This window comes from Ylistrum balloti, unplaced genomic scaffold (assembly GCF_031769215.1).
Source record: "Ylistrum balloti isolate Yb309-2 unplaced genomic scaffold, AGI_CSIRO_Ybal_v1 Utg370024, whole genome shotgun sequence".
Taxonomy (NCBI): domain Eukaryota; kingdom Metazoa; phylum Mollusca; class Bivalvia; order Pectinida; family Pectinidae; genus Ylistrum; species Ylistrum balloti.
In genome coordinates this window covers 492,500-512,546 of record NW_026782090.1, presented here as the reverse complement: position 1 = coordinate 512,546, position 20,047 = coordinate 492,500, and the positions used below count along the sequence as shown (strand labels likewise).

The window sequence follows — 20,047 nt, the reverse complement described above, 5'->3', positions numbered from 1 at the left end:
GTGACATGTTGGGAAATGAATTGTCCTACTTGGATGAAATGAAATGTACTAATTGGATGTGACATGTTGGGAAATGAATTGTCCTACTTGGATGAAATGAAATGTACTAATTGGATGTGACATGTTGGGAAATGAATTGTCCTACTTGGATGAAATGAAATGTACTAATTGGATGTGACATGTTGGGAAATGAATTGTCCTACTTGGATGAAATGAAATGTACTAATTGGATGTGACATGTTGGGAAATGAATTGTCCTACTTGGATGAAATGAAATGTACTAATTGGATGTGACATGTTGGGAAATGACTTGTACTAATTGGATATGACATATTGGGAAATAACTTGTACTAATTGGATGTGACATGTTGGGAAATGACTTGCGTTTGGAAAGAATCCAAAGTACCTCCATCAAAGATGAAATGAAGGAAGTTGTGAATAAGGGGAGACAGCCTTTAAAATACAACAAATTACCAGGTAGTTATAAAATATTTCTTTGGCGGCAGATGTTGCCAAGCAAGTTACTGCCATCAATCACAAAGAGATGTCAGTAAGACAAGACTACCTGTGTATGTTTGATAAGGCCAAGTCTCTATACCCGAATTCCAATTCTAGATTTGTTATTGTCATCAAGTTAAGGGCAATATTTACCCTATCACTGATTCAATACTTCATTTCATTGCAGGCACCATGTTCCCAATCAGAGATTATATGTGGTCATAACATCATGGGCAATCCATATTTCCAATCATATACTGATGTTTTGTCATCACATTGAGGGCAATATATTCCTGGTCATTGACTTGTGCTGTCATCACATAACGGGCAATATATTCCCGATCATTGATTTGTGTTGTCATCACATTGTGGGCAATAAATTCCCAATCATTGACTTGTGCTGTCATCACATTGTGGGCAATACATTCCCGATCATTGACTTGTGTTGTCATCACATTGTGGGCAATATATTCCCGATCATTGACTTGTGCTGTCATCACATTGTGGGCAATACATTCCCGATCATTGACTTGTGTTGTCATCACATTGTGGGCAATATATTCCCGATCATTGACTTGTGTTGTCATCACATTGTGGGCAATATATTCCAAATAATTGACTTGTGTTGTCATCACATTGTGGGCAATATATTCCCGATCATTGACTTTTGTTGTCATCACATTGTGGGCAATATATTCCAATTCATTGACTTGTGTTGTCATCACATTGTGGGCAATATATTCCCGATCATTGACTTGTGTCATTTCATTGTGGGCAATATGTCCAAAATAGTTAACTTGTGTTGTCATCACATTGTGGGCAATATATTCCCAATCACTGACTTGTGTTGTCATCACATTGTGGGCAATAATATTCCCGATCACTAACTTGTGTCATCACATTGCGGGCAATATTTTTTACCGATCATTGACTTGTGTTGTCATCACATTGCGGGCAATATATTACCGATGATTGACTTGTGTTGTCATCATGTTGTGGGCAATATATTCTTGATCATTGACTTGTGTCATTTCACTGTGGGCAATATATTCCAAATATTTGACTTGTGTTGTCATCAACTTGTGGGCAATATATTCCCGATCATTGACTTGTGTTGTCATCACATTGTGGGCAATAATATTCCCGATCACTAACTTGTGTCATCACATTGCAGGCAATATATTCCCGATCATTGACTTGTGTCATCACATTGTGGGCAATATATTCCAATTCATTGACTTGTGTTGTCATCACATTGTGGGCAATATATTCCCGATCATTGACTTGTGTCATTTCATTGTGGGCAATATGTCCAAAATAGTTAACTTGTGTTGTCATCACATTGTGGGCAATATATTCCCAATCATTGTTAACTCTAAATTTGACCAAAAAATAATAATATGTAAATATAATAATTGATATGTAACAAAGGTAATTATATATTTCAATGCCCCAGCTAGAAATTGAACCCGAAACCCCTGGCTCATTCGTCTGACGCCCAACCGATGGCGCTAAAAAGAAGTTCTCTCTAGGTGAGCGGTATATTGCGGCTAGTAGATTACCAGGGTTACATACTCCCCCTCCAGGAAATAACTTGTCCTCAAGTTTCCAGGAGTAACAGCAATGCTGGTGGGCATGGCTAAGTACTATTCCCGGGTTCCTACATGGGCGCCAATGTGACAGAGGTCATTATTTATTTCAATGCCTCTGCTAGGAATCGAACCCGGAACCCCTGGCTTACTAGTCTGATGCTAGTTCTCTCTAGCTGAGCGGTATATTGTGGCTAGTATTTACCGGGGTTACAATACATTTGTATATAAATAGTGCACAAAGGACCTCTCTGCCTGTAAGGGTCATATAACAAACAAATAAACAAATAGATAAAAAGATAAACAGAAATCAAAAGTATATCATGGCACAATCTTCCAACGGGTACAAATCTGAGGGAGTCTCAATTTTATAATTTTTTTTTGTCAAGAATACATAGGCATGCCATCAATAGTTTGAGTATCATGGACTATCTTAGAAGTAACTCCTATATAGGTTCTGGAAATTCCTTTCAACTAAAGGATACATCTAATATGCTTAATGCAATTTACTACTTGCAATAAAAAGTGCTTTCCATAAAAAAACCTTTTGTTGCTCATTTGATATTTAATAATCAAATTACTGTATATATACATGTATATATATGTTTTACCATACATGGTGGTGCCAACTTTTTTTATTGTCCCTACCAATGTATTCTAATCAAAAAAATTGAAAATCATTCACACCATGTATTAGATCTAACTAAATATCTTACTGGTTTTTCAGTCTTGAGAAGTTGGGAACACTGTATATATGTATATCTATCTGTGTTGACAACATATACAGACAACAGAAATATGAAAATGATGAATTAAAACATTAAACATAACAAAAAATAAGGAAACTAAGGGTTGTCATATGTAGATACAAAAAAAAATTGAAATTTTTGATGGATGTCCCTTGTACAGACCACAAAAATATGGAATTACTGGGTTACCACAAACTACAAATACGAGGCCCAAAGGGCCTGCAATGCACACCTGGTTAATTTAGTTATTCAGATATTTGATAAAGAATTTCAAATATGACAAATAATATCTGATTATTGCTAGTGGGTCCTGCTCTTGTGGTCAGATTCACTATTCATATAAATTGCTTCAGACCAAACTTTAACAATATCCTTGTATGGATGAGGATTTTTAAGAACATACATTTCCCCAATTTGGTCCCCCCCCCCCACAACTTTACCCCTCCAAGTGTATGGAGCCACCATGCAATATTTATAGAGAACTTAGTCCCCTTTACCAAAGATTACTTAACATCAAATTTGGTCAATATCCATTTATTCCTAACAGAGGTGTAAGATTTTAAAGAACTTGTTGCATTTCCCATTTTGGGCACAACCACAATTAGGCCCCGCTCCTCTCACCAAAGGGGGTCGCAATCAATTGTTTATACTCAACTGATACCGCTTCACCCACGAATACTTCAGAGCAACAGGAGGAGTAGGATTTTAAGGAGTTTGTTCTATTTCCCATATTGGACCCCACCCTCCCACCCCAGGAGGCCAAAACCCACCATTTATACAAAATTGATCCCCACTTCACTCATAAAGCTTCAGACTAAATGTGGGCAAAATCAAATCATTACTACAGGAGGAGTAGAATTCTAAAAAATTTGCTCTAATACCCCTATTGGATCCCGCCCCTTCATCCCAGGGAGCCGAGACCCACCACTTATAAAAATTTGCTACCCCTTCTCCCAACAATGCCTCAGACTAAATCTGGGCAAAATCATTCATACTGGAGCAGTAGGATTTTAAAATTTCCCTTTATGAACCTGTCCCAATATATACATAATATATGTCTCCCATGTCCCCACTTTTCCATGTCATCAGTGTGAAACAAGATATAACAAATATATACCTAGACAGAAATAAGCTCAGTTTACAGCTGAATAACAAACATGGCACAATTAATTGACAAAGTTCTATTAACAGTGAAATTCATGATAAAAAATATGTGTTTGAATGACTATACATTGTTATAAGAATAATCATTTCAAGTCTAGTTATAATTATGACAGCTTATGTTTTTAGAGAAAAATAGAATCAAAAAGCTAAACTCAAAAATTTTACTGTAGGTGAAAATCTTAAATGTGGGATGATTATATCTATATATATTTCTGGTTTGGTTTACTATCATGACAGCTTCAACATTTTGAGAGAAATAAACGACAACACAAAAGCTAAATGGAAATCTTAAACATGGCACAATTAATTAACTGTTAATCAACTGTTAACTATATGTGAAAATCTTCATCAAAAACTTGTACTAGGATGATCTTGTAAAAGCAGATTTTGTGATGGTAGCACTAACTTAATTGACAGGACACTAATGATGATATTGCCACTGCTGTTGCTGATGTAGGTCAACTAATGCCAAGCTATATCTAGTTAGTGACTCAGCAGCATGGGAGACAAAAAGAGTATAACTTAACAATTTCTTTATCCATCACAATGTACTAATTATCCATCTATTGCAATGATTTGACTAACTTAGATATTTGGGATTGATAAAGATGTAATTTTCATTCCTTAAAATCAACACCAGTGAAAAATTTCATCTAAACACAGGTAGCTTCAGATACTACCACAAACGTTTACACAAAGAGTGATGTGTGGATTAATCTAAGGGTCACCTTCAGTTCTTTTGACTCAAGTTTTTGACATATTTATTGAAGAACACAACCCTCATCCTTTTTCTTCTGCTGTGGTGTCATTTCAGACTGTCTTACAAATGCTCTTGTCTGACGTTGCCTTTCAAGCTGGTCTTCCAAAAGATACTGGTTAAACTGTCCTTCTGTCATCCTCTTATCATAGACACTGCTCACTGGTTCGTTGTCATGATAACCTGAACCAATTGGATAAGACAAAGGATGTGATTGGTGAGATGTTGAATCTATCATGCTAGTTTCAGAAGGGTAAATAATTTGCTGATGTGTTGCTGTTGCCCCTTGTGTGGCCCTGGAAACAGGGGAAACTGGTTCTGTTGCCCCTTGTGTGGCCCTGGAAGCAGAGGACACATGTGTTGTTGCCCCTTGTGTGGCCCTAGAAACAGGGGAAACTGGTGCTGTTGCCCCTTGTGTGGCCCTGGAAGCAGAGGACACATGTGTTGTTGCCCCTGGTGTGGCGCTAGAGACAGAAGAGGCTTGTGTTGTTGCCCTTGGTGTGACCATAGAAACTGGGTAGTGTTGTGATACAGTTTTCTGACTTCGTTGCTGAACAGGAACGGATATATTTACAGCTGTGGATGCCTGTGCTGTTGCAGGTCTTGTAGCCAGATAAGGTGCATTTTTTTCCCTGTAAGCTATCAAGTATTCTGGATATGACTGGCTTCTCTCAAATATGATATACATACTGGGTTTGGCTTCATTATCTACACATGAGTCATATAACTTGTGGGTCTGGCCAGGTCTCGGCGGAGGTCGGCGATAAGTTCGATCACCCCGTGCATAGAGCCCTACCAAAACCTTCGCCTGGAACATGTACCTTTCACTGCTTTTACCAGGCTGTGTGTATGAGTGGCTGTATTTGCTAGTTTCTGCAAAATAGGATCCTTCACCATACATTGTAGCATTCTTTCCACTTGTACGAAAGTCAAAGTTGTTTGTGCAGATACCTTGGCATGTTTTCATTGAGTCTGTGCCATGGAATAGAGCCTTTTCATTTACATCATGACTTTGACCTTCTAAATTGATTTCCTTTTTCATATTCTTCTTTTTCCTGTTGAAAAAAAAATTAATCAAAACCTCCTATAAAGTCTTCTTGACATTTTCTTACATTCTCTGTTAAACTATACATTTTATTTAAATGTCATAGATGGCATTTAATCATGAAACACGGATCATTTAAGCCTCAAATTCTGTGAATGTGTAAATGAACTTTGAACTCTTGACCCAAAGCAGCGACCCAATTTTTAGGTATCTGTATTGGATCCAATACATTTATTCTGTTTCATGTACATGTATACCTCTTATGGCAGAAACACAATCACAGAGCAGTAGGTCATTTTTACCCATTCATGAACATGACTTCTGTTTCCCTTTTCACTCTGCCAACTACGATAAAAATAGAAAGAGATGACCATGGGCCTTATTGGTCATCTGTCTATAAAGACCCAACAATGCTATAAAAGCTTAAGGGAACAAATTTGTGAAACGATTCCAACAATTCTAAATTTAATTAATAAGGGTGAAAGTAAAAAACAAGATACCTATAGGGCCTGTATTCTTCACCTAGATAGTTCAGCTTACACTAGAAATATTTCTTTTCGTAATTGTATTGTTACATTTGGTCAAAAAGATGAAGCATTTTGAATTATAAATCACATACTGTACAAAAACGCTGACCCTTGATTTAAGTGAATTTGAGTCCCTTCACCAAAGAATACTTGAAGCAAAATTTGGAAAAAATACTTTCATTGAAACAGAAGGTCGATTTTCAAGACTTCCAAGGGGCCTCTTCCTTCAGCACTAAGGCCTTTATACCAAATTTGGGCATGATCCAGGCATTGCTTCTGAAGATTTTAACAAATTTGCTCCATTTCCTCTATTGGACACTACTCCTCCTGCCTCATGAGGCCAACACCAATGTTTACACAGACATGTTTATCTTTCACCAAAAGATGCTTCAGACCAAATTTGCACAGAATCTTGGCATTCATGCAATAGAAGATGCTTTGTAAAGAATTTGGTCTATTTCACATTTTGGTCCCAGCTCCTCCAAACCCAGGGGGCAGAGGCCCATCATTTTCACAAAATTGTATCCCCTTCACCCAAGGAAGGAAGCTTTAAACCAAATTGGGACATAATTTAGGTGTTGAATTTGTTATTTCCCCTAAAGAGCCCCACCCCTTAGGCCCCAAGGGGTCCAAGACCCATCATTTATATAAAACTTATTTCCCATCCTCCAGGGATGCTTCTGACCAAATCTAGTCAAAATCTACTGAGCTGTTCATGCATATAGTAGCCATTTATTTGAAAAACTGTCAGACAGATGCTGAATACAGGTGCAGTCCACTAGACAACAAAAACAGATGCTGTGTCATAGAATAAGTACAATGGTCCTTCAGACCAGGTTATATAAAAATAATTTTTAAGATGACAATCATATTGGATTTATGCTAAAAAAAAAAAAAAAAAAACCAACACTTTGTGAGTGGAACTCAAGAAGTTTAAAACAGTTTTTTTAAGATGACATCAATGGTACTCATACTAAAATTTCAACTAATGAAAAAAGATAACATTTAGCCAGGACCATCTCAGAGTAATTTTATATTGAGCCAAATCCTACAGCCTAAACTTTAAAGTTAAAGTTTAAAATATGAAAAGTGCACAGCAAATGCCATCGATGAAACAATATTAGTCATCCTGACCCTTTGGATCTGATAACCCGGAAAAAATCTATATAGTTTGAAAAAGTGAAGCCCATTATGGTGAAATGAACACCCCTCCCCACCCCCATCCCCTCTAGTAGAGCTAAAGTGAAGTCGCTTTACACTCTGCTTTCAATTGATGTTTCTTCACTACTAAATATTTCATCAGTTTACTTAATTATGTTCCACCATACATAATAAAACAAAACAAGAGATCCCAGAAAGATCTTGGTGCCCACCATTGTTTAATCTTTATATGCTCATTGAAATTTGGATCTTTTTCCTTCCTTTCTCTTCTCTTCTCTGTTTATGCTCTTAATGATAAGACATTTGATTATTCCTTTGCAGAAATAGTGATGATAATCTTTACTTGCAAAATCCAAAATGGTCATCTGGAAGCCATTTTGTTTCTTCTGACCAGTTGCAAATCAAACAGGCATAAGAAGAGACCAAAGGGAACATACATATGAAATTTGAGATAGTTCCATTCAGTATTTCTTATGAAAGAGGCATCATAAATGAGAAATCCAAGATGGCTGCCTGTTTGCCATTTTGTTGTCCTGAACAGTTAGGGACCAATAGGAACCTATACATGAAATTTGAAAAAGATCAATGCAGTATTTCTCAAGAAATAACAATAACAAACCTTCAAAGTTAAAATCCAAGATGGTCACCTTTCATCCATTTTGTTTTTCTGATCAATCCAAAAAACTGAATGGGCACAACTGGGGACAATGGGGAACCTTCATAGGAAATATGATAGATATCCATCCAGTATTCCTGTCAAAATCCAAGATGGCCACCTTTCGGCCTTTTTTTATTTTTCTGATAGCCATAACAAACTTCATTGAAAAATTCCAAGATGGTTACCTGTTAGCCATTTCGTAATTCTGATCACTTCCAAAATTAAATGGGCACAACTAGGGACCAAGGGGAACCTATATATGAAATCTGAGAACGATCCATCCAGCACTTCTCAAGAATTAGCAATAACAATTTTTTTTACTGACGAATGGACAAACCACAGATAAAGGACACAAGGCAATTTGAATAGCAAGAAGGTGGGCTTAAAAATAACAAGGGTGGGGAATTTTAAAATGGTAAAATAAAGCATTACACTATTTTCTTACTAAATAACTTTGTTCACCATTTTTATTTATCGTCCTGATTTATTCATATAAACACATAAATAACAAAATATATGTGTGGAGTGGGGAAATTTGGGTGGGGCAGAGACCCCCCCCCCCCCACCCATCCTGCTCCATTCTAAATTTTCCCCCATCCAAACATATTTTTTGTTGATTATGTGTTTAAATGAATGAATGGGGATAATTAGAAAATAAATTGGTGAAAAAAAACAATGATTAGTAAGAAAGAGGACTATGATAAAGGAAAACTATCAAAAATTAAGTGAAGAAACATCATTTGGTAACATAAAGTGGCTTCACCATTATGGTATTTCGACCCCAGTTCATTTCCCAATGCTTCTCAATACCATGCTACAAAGGGGCAATGATAATGTCATTAATATTGCTCACAAACGGTGGAAGTCACAGCTACCCAGTTAATAAAGTTCCCTGTTAAGCCAAAATCAAAGGTAAAAAGAGTCTTAATCAAATGACTGCACTTAAAAACAAAAATTAGGAAAGTTTGGGCCATCTGTGAATTGGTTACAGATTCTTCAAAGTAACTTTTTGCAATGGTTATTAGCTAGCAAAGTTGATGTGAATACAATAAAAGTACTTATAACACAAGTAGGTACGACAGTACTAGTATGCTTCACACTTTTCATCATTTGTCTGATGAAGGTGACCATACAATCATCAAAACGTTACATTCAAAATTTCTACTGGTTGTGTCATAAAACCTTTATTCTATTGACATCAACAACCTGAAGAAAATGCTCCAAAATTTTAAAAAAAGCATTGATGTGACTTACATATCATAGGCTTGATAAAGATGCCAGTTCTGTACTCTGTAGATGTACTGAATTTCATGTTTGCTGTTGTCCATCGTCTCAAAAAACTTGTCACGAAGTGTTTTGAACTCTGGTTCAACTCGTTCCAATTCCACAAGTTCAAAATCACTGGATAAATCCCATGGAACAAAGTGGGAGGGCTTACTGATTGGGTCAGTAATCTCTAGGTTGTTTGGGCTGTAAACAATGAAAGTATTCATTACTGCAAAGAATAAACATTGATTAATTCAAATACTGACTTAAAGTAAAGGTCATTACCAGACATGGGCTTACTGTTAAACACGTAATATGTTAACAAAAGATTGAAAATATTCCATGTGTACTTCACACTGGACATGAAACTTTTTTGGATTTCAGAAAAAGGTGCATTCATACCAGCACAAATATTACTCCATACTAACATACTGTACTCACAAATTTTTAGTTTGAATATCCACTCTGGAAACAAATAAAGGCCGACGATGAAGATCCCGTTTTTTCATTGTATCAAGGTTTACTTGTCGAAATGTTCGAAAGTCTATCCTGTACTTGAACTTGTAATTCTCCCGAGTGAACAAGTATGTTGACTGTCCAAACTTGTATTTCCTTTCAAGAGTTTTTTCAAAATTATCCTGAAAAGAAATTTGAGACATGAAAACACTATTTTTTACCATAGTGAGTGCGAAAAAGGGGGAAATGTGCCCGATATCATTCATAAAGTTAAGGCTTTACCCATAAAAAATTGAAAAACACTTAAACTACCTACAAAGTCGGTGGTGATGATAATGGCAGGCATTTTGACAGATCAGGAAAGTGATGCACATGTCAAAATAGTCATTGGGATTAAATATGTTGTAATTATACAAACGACATAATAAATTTCATCATAATTTAACAATAATAACATGTTGACTGATCACAAGTTTATATAGTTTTCATGGTACACTGTAATTGATAAAAAAATTAAAAAGTCATTTGTTCTCAGCCTTGTAATTTCATTGTACATGCAGTTAAAGTTTCATTGCATTCTATCTTATAGTTGGCAAGAAATGTGTCCAAAACCACTGTGGCAAAAGAAACAATTAGAAATAAGAACATAATAACGATAAGGAACAGAGAGAAACCATAAACAAGAGGCCCATAGGCCTTAACCGTCATCTGACATAAAATACAAGTTTCAAATTTTGAACTTGAGAAGAAGTCGAAAATGTGTTTTCAAGATGGCAGCCATGTTATATTTTGGACCAACCCAAAATTAACAAACTTTGGTCAGGATCATGTCACGATCATTTCAGGTAAGTTTCAGCTCAATGAGACATGTAGAACTTGTGAAGAAGTTGAAAATGTTTATGACGGATGACGCTGGACAAAAGGCGGTCGCAATCAGTCATCAGACCGTTCAGACCTAAAAACCTATCTGTAACCTAAACTTTGTTTGAAAGGCATGGATATATCATTTGGCAGATAATATGTTAAGAGACACCCAAGTATTTGAAAAATGTATGCAGGAAAAAATGTCAGTCACTAAGTGTCACTGATACCATGATGAAAACACATGTTAAAGTGATCTTCTTAAAGTATGTCGTCCCAACATCCCAACAACTTACGGTGTCAAATGGCTGCCATGCTTCACTGTCATCCCTCCAGAACCATCTCCAGGGTGTGATAAAGGAAGGACTAGCAGTCTGCTTTTTGTCCTTTACCTCCACATAGGATTGAGTAGATAGACGTCGTACTGGTAGTCTCACAGGATCACTAAGCATAATTCCATCCTGTTCATACACCACGCCCTTATGATTACTGGTATCCATCACACACACATGTACCGTGTACACAGCTTCATTCTCTATGAATATCTATTTAAAATAGACCAATATCTTAAAGTAGCAAACTAATTAATTCAGACAGCTGTACATCCGATTCAATGAAACAGATATTTTTTTCAAGAAAAAAAAAATACATGAAAGTTAACAAATCACTATTTGAAAATTCCATTTCAATTTTCATGTTTGAACAAGCTATAGGGTGAAACAATATACGCCCATCCCATACAAATGTGGATTACATAATAATGAACCAAAGTGTCCAAAAGCAAATCAGTGCTATATATTTCTATGATAAAGATGTGGGTTGAAAACCGAAAAAAAATCGCTGGACAAGATTAAAATACTGAAAAAGAACGCAATATCTTTTTGGAATATGGTCAAATTCAAAAATGCTATTCATTAAGAAATACCTCATGATGTGGTTTTAAACCTACCAAGTTTCAAAGAATTTAGTCACAAACTGAGGGAAGAGATTATCTAGACAAAAGCGAAATATTTGATAGAAACAAAGGGTAAAAACACTAAAATCATCAAGGAAAACAATTTCATGTAATGTTTATAAATCTTACTGAGTTGAAGAGAAATTGGAATAATAAACTGAAGGATATCTCAAAAGGTTAATATCATAAAAATAACAAGGAACATTAACTCTTCCACATACAGACGAATTAAAACCATTCAGGATAACAGAACTTCATTTCATGGTGATTATGCCTACCAATTTAGATCTCCAGACAAGATAGACATTAAAACACAAGTGGCAGTGACAGTTCCAAATATAGTTGAATCAATCATGAAAACATGACATTATGTTGTGGTGTGTTTAAGCATAGAAAGTTTGAAAAAGATGGGTTGAAGCCTGTGGAAGGAGATCGCCAACAAATAGAAGTTTATGATGGACAGATGGATAAGCAAGACCATATCATAATACAAGCAGTCAAAATTTTTGACCGGCGTATAAAAAGAAAGGAACACACATGCACTTGTGAAAAAACAAATGTGCATCTTATCTCAAGAAAAAATCTGCTACAATAAACAAGGACTGTCAGAGATGGGCTATGCTACCTGATTGGGACAAAATTTATAAGTATATAAAATAACAAAGGGCAATAACTCCTTAATTATGCAAAAGAGAGTGATGGTTTTTGTGCACTGCACTTCTCCTTGCTGTGATCTATCTACCTATCAAGTTTTATGTTGATGCCTCTGATAGTTTTTGTGTTATGTTCCAGATGGACAGACAAAGTGGCGACTATATGTTCTCCCTTCGGGGAACATAAAAAGTAATATCACATTACACTTCTTTCAAGGTTGGCTATGAAGGAGAAAAATATTTACCTCAGCATCAATAACATCCAGATGATTGCAGAAACCTTCCTCAATTTCTGCACTGTATTCTGGTCTGAAGCTATGCCAGATCTCATCATGCTTGATCTGCCAGACATAGGGTGCTTGATCAGGGTGATGGTGGTGGCTTTTAGGACACAACTCTGAGCAGTTTCCTACCACATGCTTTACACAGAGAGGAATATTAACAGCATCATCATCCAGCCAAGTTACCTTGACATTCTCTTTATTTTGTTTTGATTTTTTCTTTGGTTTCTTGTTGCTGGATTCATTTACTGGCTCAGATTTTTCAGTCACATCAACACTACTTTCCATGAGCGTTTCTTGATTCAAGTTGAAAGAAATAACATCATCAGGCTTCTCTGTTTTGAATCTATTTTCTCTGGATATACCTTTCTTATAAGGTTTCTTGCTGATTGCTTTCATTTCAACTTCAATACGTTCAAGGTCTTCATCATCTGGTTCCTCCTTCTGTGTTACAATTTCTGTTCCTATAGATGCTTCCACAGACTGATCTACTAATACAGCTTTTTTAAGAAGCAATCTACTCTGAGTGTTAAGCCAGGTAATGTATTCTAAAGACTGTAACACCCATCTATTATGGTCAGTGTCAAAGGAATGACCAAGTGGACAGTCAGTCTCGTTGGTACACCTCCCTTTCAAGCTAAGACTGCACATATGTAGCTTTGGACAATTTTCCCCCACAGAACATGTGGTAGTTTTAAGAAATTCTGAGCAGATTCTTGGGTATCTATTGCCAAGAATAATCATCATCTCCTTGTCAGAGAACTCGAGAAGACCTAGCTTTTTTTTGTGTTCAACAATACTGGCATCTCTAAAATTGTGAGAATATCGACAAGTCTCGCCAAAAGAGCAATGTCCACTTATGTAACTTTTACAGATATGGAAATGTTCACAGTCTGTCTTTGAACAAATCTTGCTGCGTCCAAACAAGCCATTGTATCCCAGGCAAAGGGTAACGTCACGGTAGAAAGCCGATACGTACAAAATCTCTCCTTCCTTTTCAAACAACTTGAACCTACGCTTGTGACATCGAAACCATTTATTTTTGTCGAGCTCAGCTGGAATTAAGTCGCATTCCTTGACAAAATCCCCAAAAGCAATAAATCCACCACAGCTTTTAACAAGATAACTAAAAATCTTGTTTTCATCCACGCCTTCATCTTCAAAGGTTTCAACTTCCTCTTTTTTTGAGTTACTACGTGGTTTTCGCTTTCGTCTTCTTTTCTTTTTTGTGTCATCAAAGTCGTTGAGTCTCTGTCTTTGGGGATCCTGACTGCCAGCTTCACTTACAGACAGACTGCTGGTATCACTTGAATCATCAGAGTCACTTTCTTCATCCTCTTGATCTATTACCTCAATGCCTTGATGAGTTGATCCTCTTCTCCTTCTATTCCTGACTCTACCTCGATAATTTCCGCGACCTCTGCCATGATCTTGTCCTCTGTTACCATCTTGGGATCTTCTCCGCTGGTTGTTATCATCAACATGGGCGTCCACAACCTCAGGTCTGTTGTTCTGGTGACCTCCACCTCTACCTTGTCTGGGATAATCATTACGCCCTTGGTTGCAATGACTGTCAAGGTTAAAAGTATTTAAACTTGCTCCGACATTGAGGGAGCCAATGCTACCAAACTTTCTGTTTAGCCCTTCCATCCCTGACTGATTTGTGGAATAAGTACTGCCTTGACTGTAAACATTACCATTGCCTGAAGTTTTATTAAGAACATCAGTACTACCAAATCTCCTCCTCAGTGAACTTTTATCAGCAGGTGCACTACCTTTTCTGTTTATCTCCATTTTGATACTGGAATCACTATCCTCTACGGAGTCACCTCCCTTGGCTGCCCTTTTATCTCCTCCCTGTTTTGATCCCTTTCCTTGGTGTTTCTTGCCTGAATCTGGTATCATGGCCTTTCCCTTGTCATCTTTATTATGAACTGACTGTCCAGGACTACTAAAACCTGGGATTCCTTTGGCATTTTCTGACAAACCTTTCAAGTATTGCAGGTTATCCTTAAGGTATTTTGTATCTGTCTGAATGGGCTGTTGTTTTCTTTCTGCAAAGTCATCAAAATCGTATACAATTTAACATATGTGTTGTTTAACATTGAAACACAAAACACTGAACTTAACACTTCAACAAAACTAAAAACTGTAGGTTGTATCACTTTCCTGAAATGATGCCAACATTCAGTTTAAATGCCAATCTGAGTAAAATTCAAATCCTAATTCTCACTTTGACATTCTCTGCACTAGGATCTCACAACATTCTATAGGGAAGATGTCCTAATGACAGAATATACCTAAGTATGTTTTTCACAAGTGTGAATATAGATATCCTGTCAAATCTGTGAAATGTTATACAATACCCTGTTGCCCCTCACTACAATATACATACCCTGTTACCCCTCACTACAATACCTTGTTACCCCTCACTACAATATACATACCTTGTTAACCCTCACTACATTATACATACCCTGTTACCCCTCACTACAATATACATACCCTGTTACCCCTCACTACAATACCTTGTTACCCCTCACTACAAAACCCTGTTACCCCTCACTACAATATACATACCTTGTTAACCCTTACCACAATATACATACCCTGTTACCCCTCACTACAATATACATACCCTGTTACCCTTCACTACAATATACATACCCTGTTACCCCTCACTACAAAATAATTACCTTGTTACCCTCACTACAATATACATACCTTGTTAACCCTCACTACAATATACATACCTCGTTACCCTCACTACAATATACATACCTTGTTAACCCTCACTACAATATACATACCCTGTTACCCTCACTACAATATACATACCTTGTTACCCCTCACTACAATATACATACATTGTTAACCCTCACTACAATATACATACCTTGTTACCCCTCACTACAAAATAATTACCTTGTTACCCTCACTACAATATACATACTTTGTTACCCCTCACTACATTATACATACCCTGTTACCCCTCACTACATTATACATACCCTGTTACCCCTCACTACAATATACATACCCTGTTACCCTTCACTACAATATACATACCCTGTTACCCCTCACTACAAAATAATTACCTTGTTACCCTCACTACAATATACATACTTTGTTACCCCTCACTACATTATACATACCCTGTTACCCCTCACTACAATATACATACCCTGTTACCCTCACTGCAATATACATACCTTGTTAACCCTCACTACATTATACATACCCTGTTACCCCTCACTACAATATACATTACCTTGTATACATACCCTCCCTCACTACAATATACATACCTCGTTACCCTCACTACAATATACATACCTTGTTAACCCTCACTACAATATACATACCTCGTTACCCTCACTACAATATACATACCTTGTTAACCCTCACTACAATATACATACCCTGTCACCCCTCACTACAATACCCATTTACCCTCACTACAATACCCTGTCACCTCTCACTTCAATATACATATCGTGTTACCCCTCACTACAATATACATATCTTGTTAACCCTCACTTCAATATACATACCTTGTTAACCCTCATTACAATATACATACCCTGTTACCCCTCACTACAATATACATACCCTGTTACCTTTCACTACAATAACCTGTTACCCCTCACTACAATACCCTGTTACCCCTCACTACAATATACATACCCTCTTACCCCTCACTACATTACCCTGTTACCCCTCACTTCAATACATTGATAATATTAAATACAAAACACCTAACAAGCCTAAACTGATATTTTACCAAACATTATTGATATACTCTAGATAAGTTTATTTTATAAATCCTATCTTACTAAAGGTCACAACTTCATTAACATGTATTTTTGTGTGACATCATCTACTAGTCATTTTACCAAGTGGTTGTCGATGGCCCAGGAAGAGGTCAGTACCTGGGGGATGAAATGGTTTGCAAAAAGGCATTTCGAGCAGAGATGGGGGTTGAGGTCCAAAATGAGGGGTTGGGAGCAGAGGTATGGGTTCACAAGAAGGGGTCTGCATTCCATGATGAGGTCCACCTTCACTTTTTCCTTGACTTCTTCCAGGTCCTCTTCCACTTTGAACTCTGTGTTGTTTGGGTTGACCCTTGAGTAGCAAAGCAACATCAATTATCTTAAGCTAGTAATTCAAACATCAGTACAATATTACAACAAACTGGCCATGTAAGGTGGCATGAATGCACCAATATGCTGGTACATTGTATATTGTATTGACATAATATATTCTTTGCCAAAGACAGCTGACTCAAGCCATAACAGCATTATATAAATACTATGTTACAGGAATTCTATCTCATTGAGTGGGTTCTCTTCATTTGCCTCAAGCAGGACCAGGCCCTCTGTTGATGCACAGTTGATTCCCATATTTCCAGTCATGTTCTAGACCAAATTTAGTTAAACTTTTTTTTTCTCTATTAAAGAAGACTGATCCAAAGATTGACCTACCTTCCATTTTTGGGCCCTGTCCTCTTACCCAATAAGAGTCAAACTACCATTTACAGATAAATCACTTATATATTATTACCTTGACCAAATATGGCCTAACCAAATAAAGTCTAAATACTTGTATCTCTACAAAAAAATTCTACATGATTTGTATAAGACCTTGACCTCAGATCCTTTTTTATGACATGGAGTCCCTCTTCACCATAGAATGCTTTCACAGTTTCCATTGTCTACCATGAGGAGCCAGAATTCAAAGATTATCCCATTTTCCCTAACAGGTTCATTCCCTTTATCATCAGAGGAGGGATCAATCATTAATAATATTCAACAAAAGATGTTCCAGGCTAATTTTAGTGCCAATTTCTACATGTGCAGTTACAGATAAAAAGATTGTTAATATCTTAGTTGTTTCATCTTTTACTATTTGACTGCATATTTGCCTTAATCAGGGTCACAGAAATGTGTCAAAATCAGTTTACTGGAAACTGATCACATTCCTACTAGGCCTTTGACCTTTTCATTACTTTCCAAACTTTTACTTTGCCATGACCTTTCCTTTGACCCCATCCTGACTCTTCCCTTGACATTGAGGTTGTCACAACCATTACCAAGACCTCATTGTAACTCTTACCTTGACCTTGACCTAACCCTTACCTTGACCTTGACCTAACCCTTACCTTGACATTTTTATGACTCTTACCTTGCCTTTACTGTTCTGATGATGAGTAGATGCTTCCTCTTTATCTTTTAGAGATTTCTGGAAATTATTGATATGCGAACAAAGGATTGCACTTTTCCTGTTTGCTGTATTTTGGCTGAAGTGTAGATTTTTGATAATACTGATGGCATCATGGGGTTTTAGTGAAGTAAGTCCAAGGATTGCCCAATCCTCCAGTTCTTTACTAGTAAACTTTTCTACAAAACAAACAAATTTTGTAGTTTCTGACACAGTATTAATTTGAATTACTGGCAAAATGATTAAATTCATACACTGTGTGAAGTGTAGTCTGTCCTACTCAGTGTGAAGTGTAGTCTGTCATACCCTGTGTGAAGTGTAGTCTGTCCTACTCAGTGTGAAGTGTAGTCTGTCATACCCTGTGTGAAGTGTAGTCTGTCATACCCTGTGTGAAGTGTAGTCTGTCATACCCTGTGTGAAGTGTAGTCTGTCATACCCTGTGTGAAGTGAAATCTGTCATACCCTGTGTGAAGTGTAGTCTGTCCTACTCAGTGTGAAGTGTAGTCTGTCATACCCTGTGTGAAGTGTAGTCTGTCATACCCTGTGTGAAGTGTAGTCTGTCATACCCTGTGTGAAGTGTAGTCTGTCATACCCTGTGTGAAGTGTAGTCTGTCATACCCTGTGTGAAGTGTAGTCTGTCATACCCTGTGTGAAGTGTAGTCTGTCATACCCTGTGTGAAGTGTAGTCTGTCATACCCTGTGTGAAGTGTAGTCTGTCATACCCTGTGTGAAGTGTAGTCTGTCATACCCTGTGTGAAGTGTAGTCTGTCATACCCTGTGTGAAGTGTAGTCTGTCATACCCTGTGTGAAGTGTAGTCTGTCATACCCTGTGTGAAGTGAAATCTGTCATACCCTGTGTGAAGTGTAGTCTGTCATACCCTGTGTGAAGTGTAGTCTGTCATACCCTGTGTGAAGTGTAGTCTGTCATACCCTGTGTGAAGTGAAATCTGTCAGTCTGTCATACCCTGTGTGAAGTGTAGTCTGTCATACCCTGTGTGAAGTGAAATCTGTCATACCCTGTGTGAAGTGTAGTCTGTCATACCCTGTGTGAAGTGTAGTCTGTCATACCCTGTGTGAAGTGAAATCTGTCATACCCTGTGTGAAGTGTAGTCTGTCATACCCTGTGTGAAGTGTAGTCTGTCATACACTGTGTGAAGTGTAGTCTGTCATACCCTGTGTGAAGTGTAGTCTGTCATACCCTGTCATACCCTGTGAAAGTGTAAGTCTGTCATACTGTTGTGTGATGTGTAGTCTGTCATATGTGTGAAGTGTAGTCTGTCATACCCTGTGTAAAGTGTAGTCCTGTGTGAAGTGAAATCTGTCATATCCTGTGTGAAGTGTAGTCTGTCATACACTGTGTGAAGTGTAGTCTGTGAAACCCTGTGTGAAGTGTAGTCTGTCATACCTGGTGTGATGTTTAGTTGGTCATACCCAGTAAAATGCAAGGGTTTAAATGTTGGACCATAACACAAAAGTACACTTACTGCTTGATAAAATGACTGTTGCGAGCCCGTCATCAACTCCATGTTTTTTCAGTCGGTGGAAAAACTGAACATCTGGGTTACCTGCCATTACTATGAGTAGTTCTTTTTACTACACAGTATCTTTAGCTGACATGTCTTGGTTGTTAGCAGCTTGTATCTGTATGATAAAACCACCAATGTAAATAAAAGGAGCTGATAATTTTTGTAGACAAACACTTCACAGCACAATATGAATCAATATATGTACATGAACAATGCCTTAGGTGAAAAAATCCAGTTGTAAAGCATGTGAAAATGCTGTATGACACAGACTAAACCTGACTTTATCTCCAGTTAAGGTACACAATATATAGTAATTTTTTTTTGTCGTTTGTTTATCTAACTGTACCATTTAGGTAAAAAACAATGTTGTAAAGAAATAACCTGTTACCGATAAAAAGTTTTCATAAATTACTTCTACTAGAGCCAGTTCTCAAACATAACAATACATCCAAGGTCTTCACAACCAGCAATGTTTGGTCTTTGTTCTCTTAAAGTCAGACATTTTCTCTTCTTTTGTCCTCTTCCCGCTGTTCTTGCTCTTAACTATATGAAATATGAAAATTTCTCTCAAGAGATGTTGATAATAATCTTTATCATCAAATCCAAAATGGTTGCTTGTCTGCCATTTGGTTTTTCTTATCTATCCCAAATCAAAATGACACCAGGGATTAAGTGGAACCT

The 20,047-nt window shown here is 37.1% G+C and overlaps 1 protein-coding gene across 1 annotated transcript; it reads right to left on the bottom strand.

Moving 5' to 3' along the window:
* Positions 1 to 4,328: 4,328 nt before the first annotated feature.
* On the bottom strand, positions 4,329 to 19,412 carry LOC132548685 (uncharacterized). Its single transcript, XM_060212564.1, has 8 exons — positions 19,325 to 19,412; positions 17,805 to 18,019; positions 16,679 to 16,745; positions 12,585 to 14,674; positions 11,028 to 11,276; positions 9,856 to 10,052; positions 9,403 to 9,618; positions 4,329 to 5,812 (listed from the first exon to the last, which is right to left on the bottom strand). The coding sequence occupies exons 1-8, from the start codon at positions 19,410 to 19,412 to the stop codon at positions 4,762 to 4,764; spliced, it is 4,173 nt and encodes a 1,390-aa protein (XP_060068547.1). The 3' UTR covers positions 4,329 to 4,761.
* Positions 19,413 to 20,047: the final 635 nt, after the last annotated feature.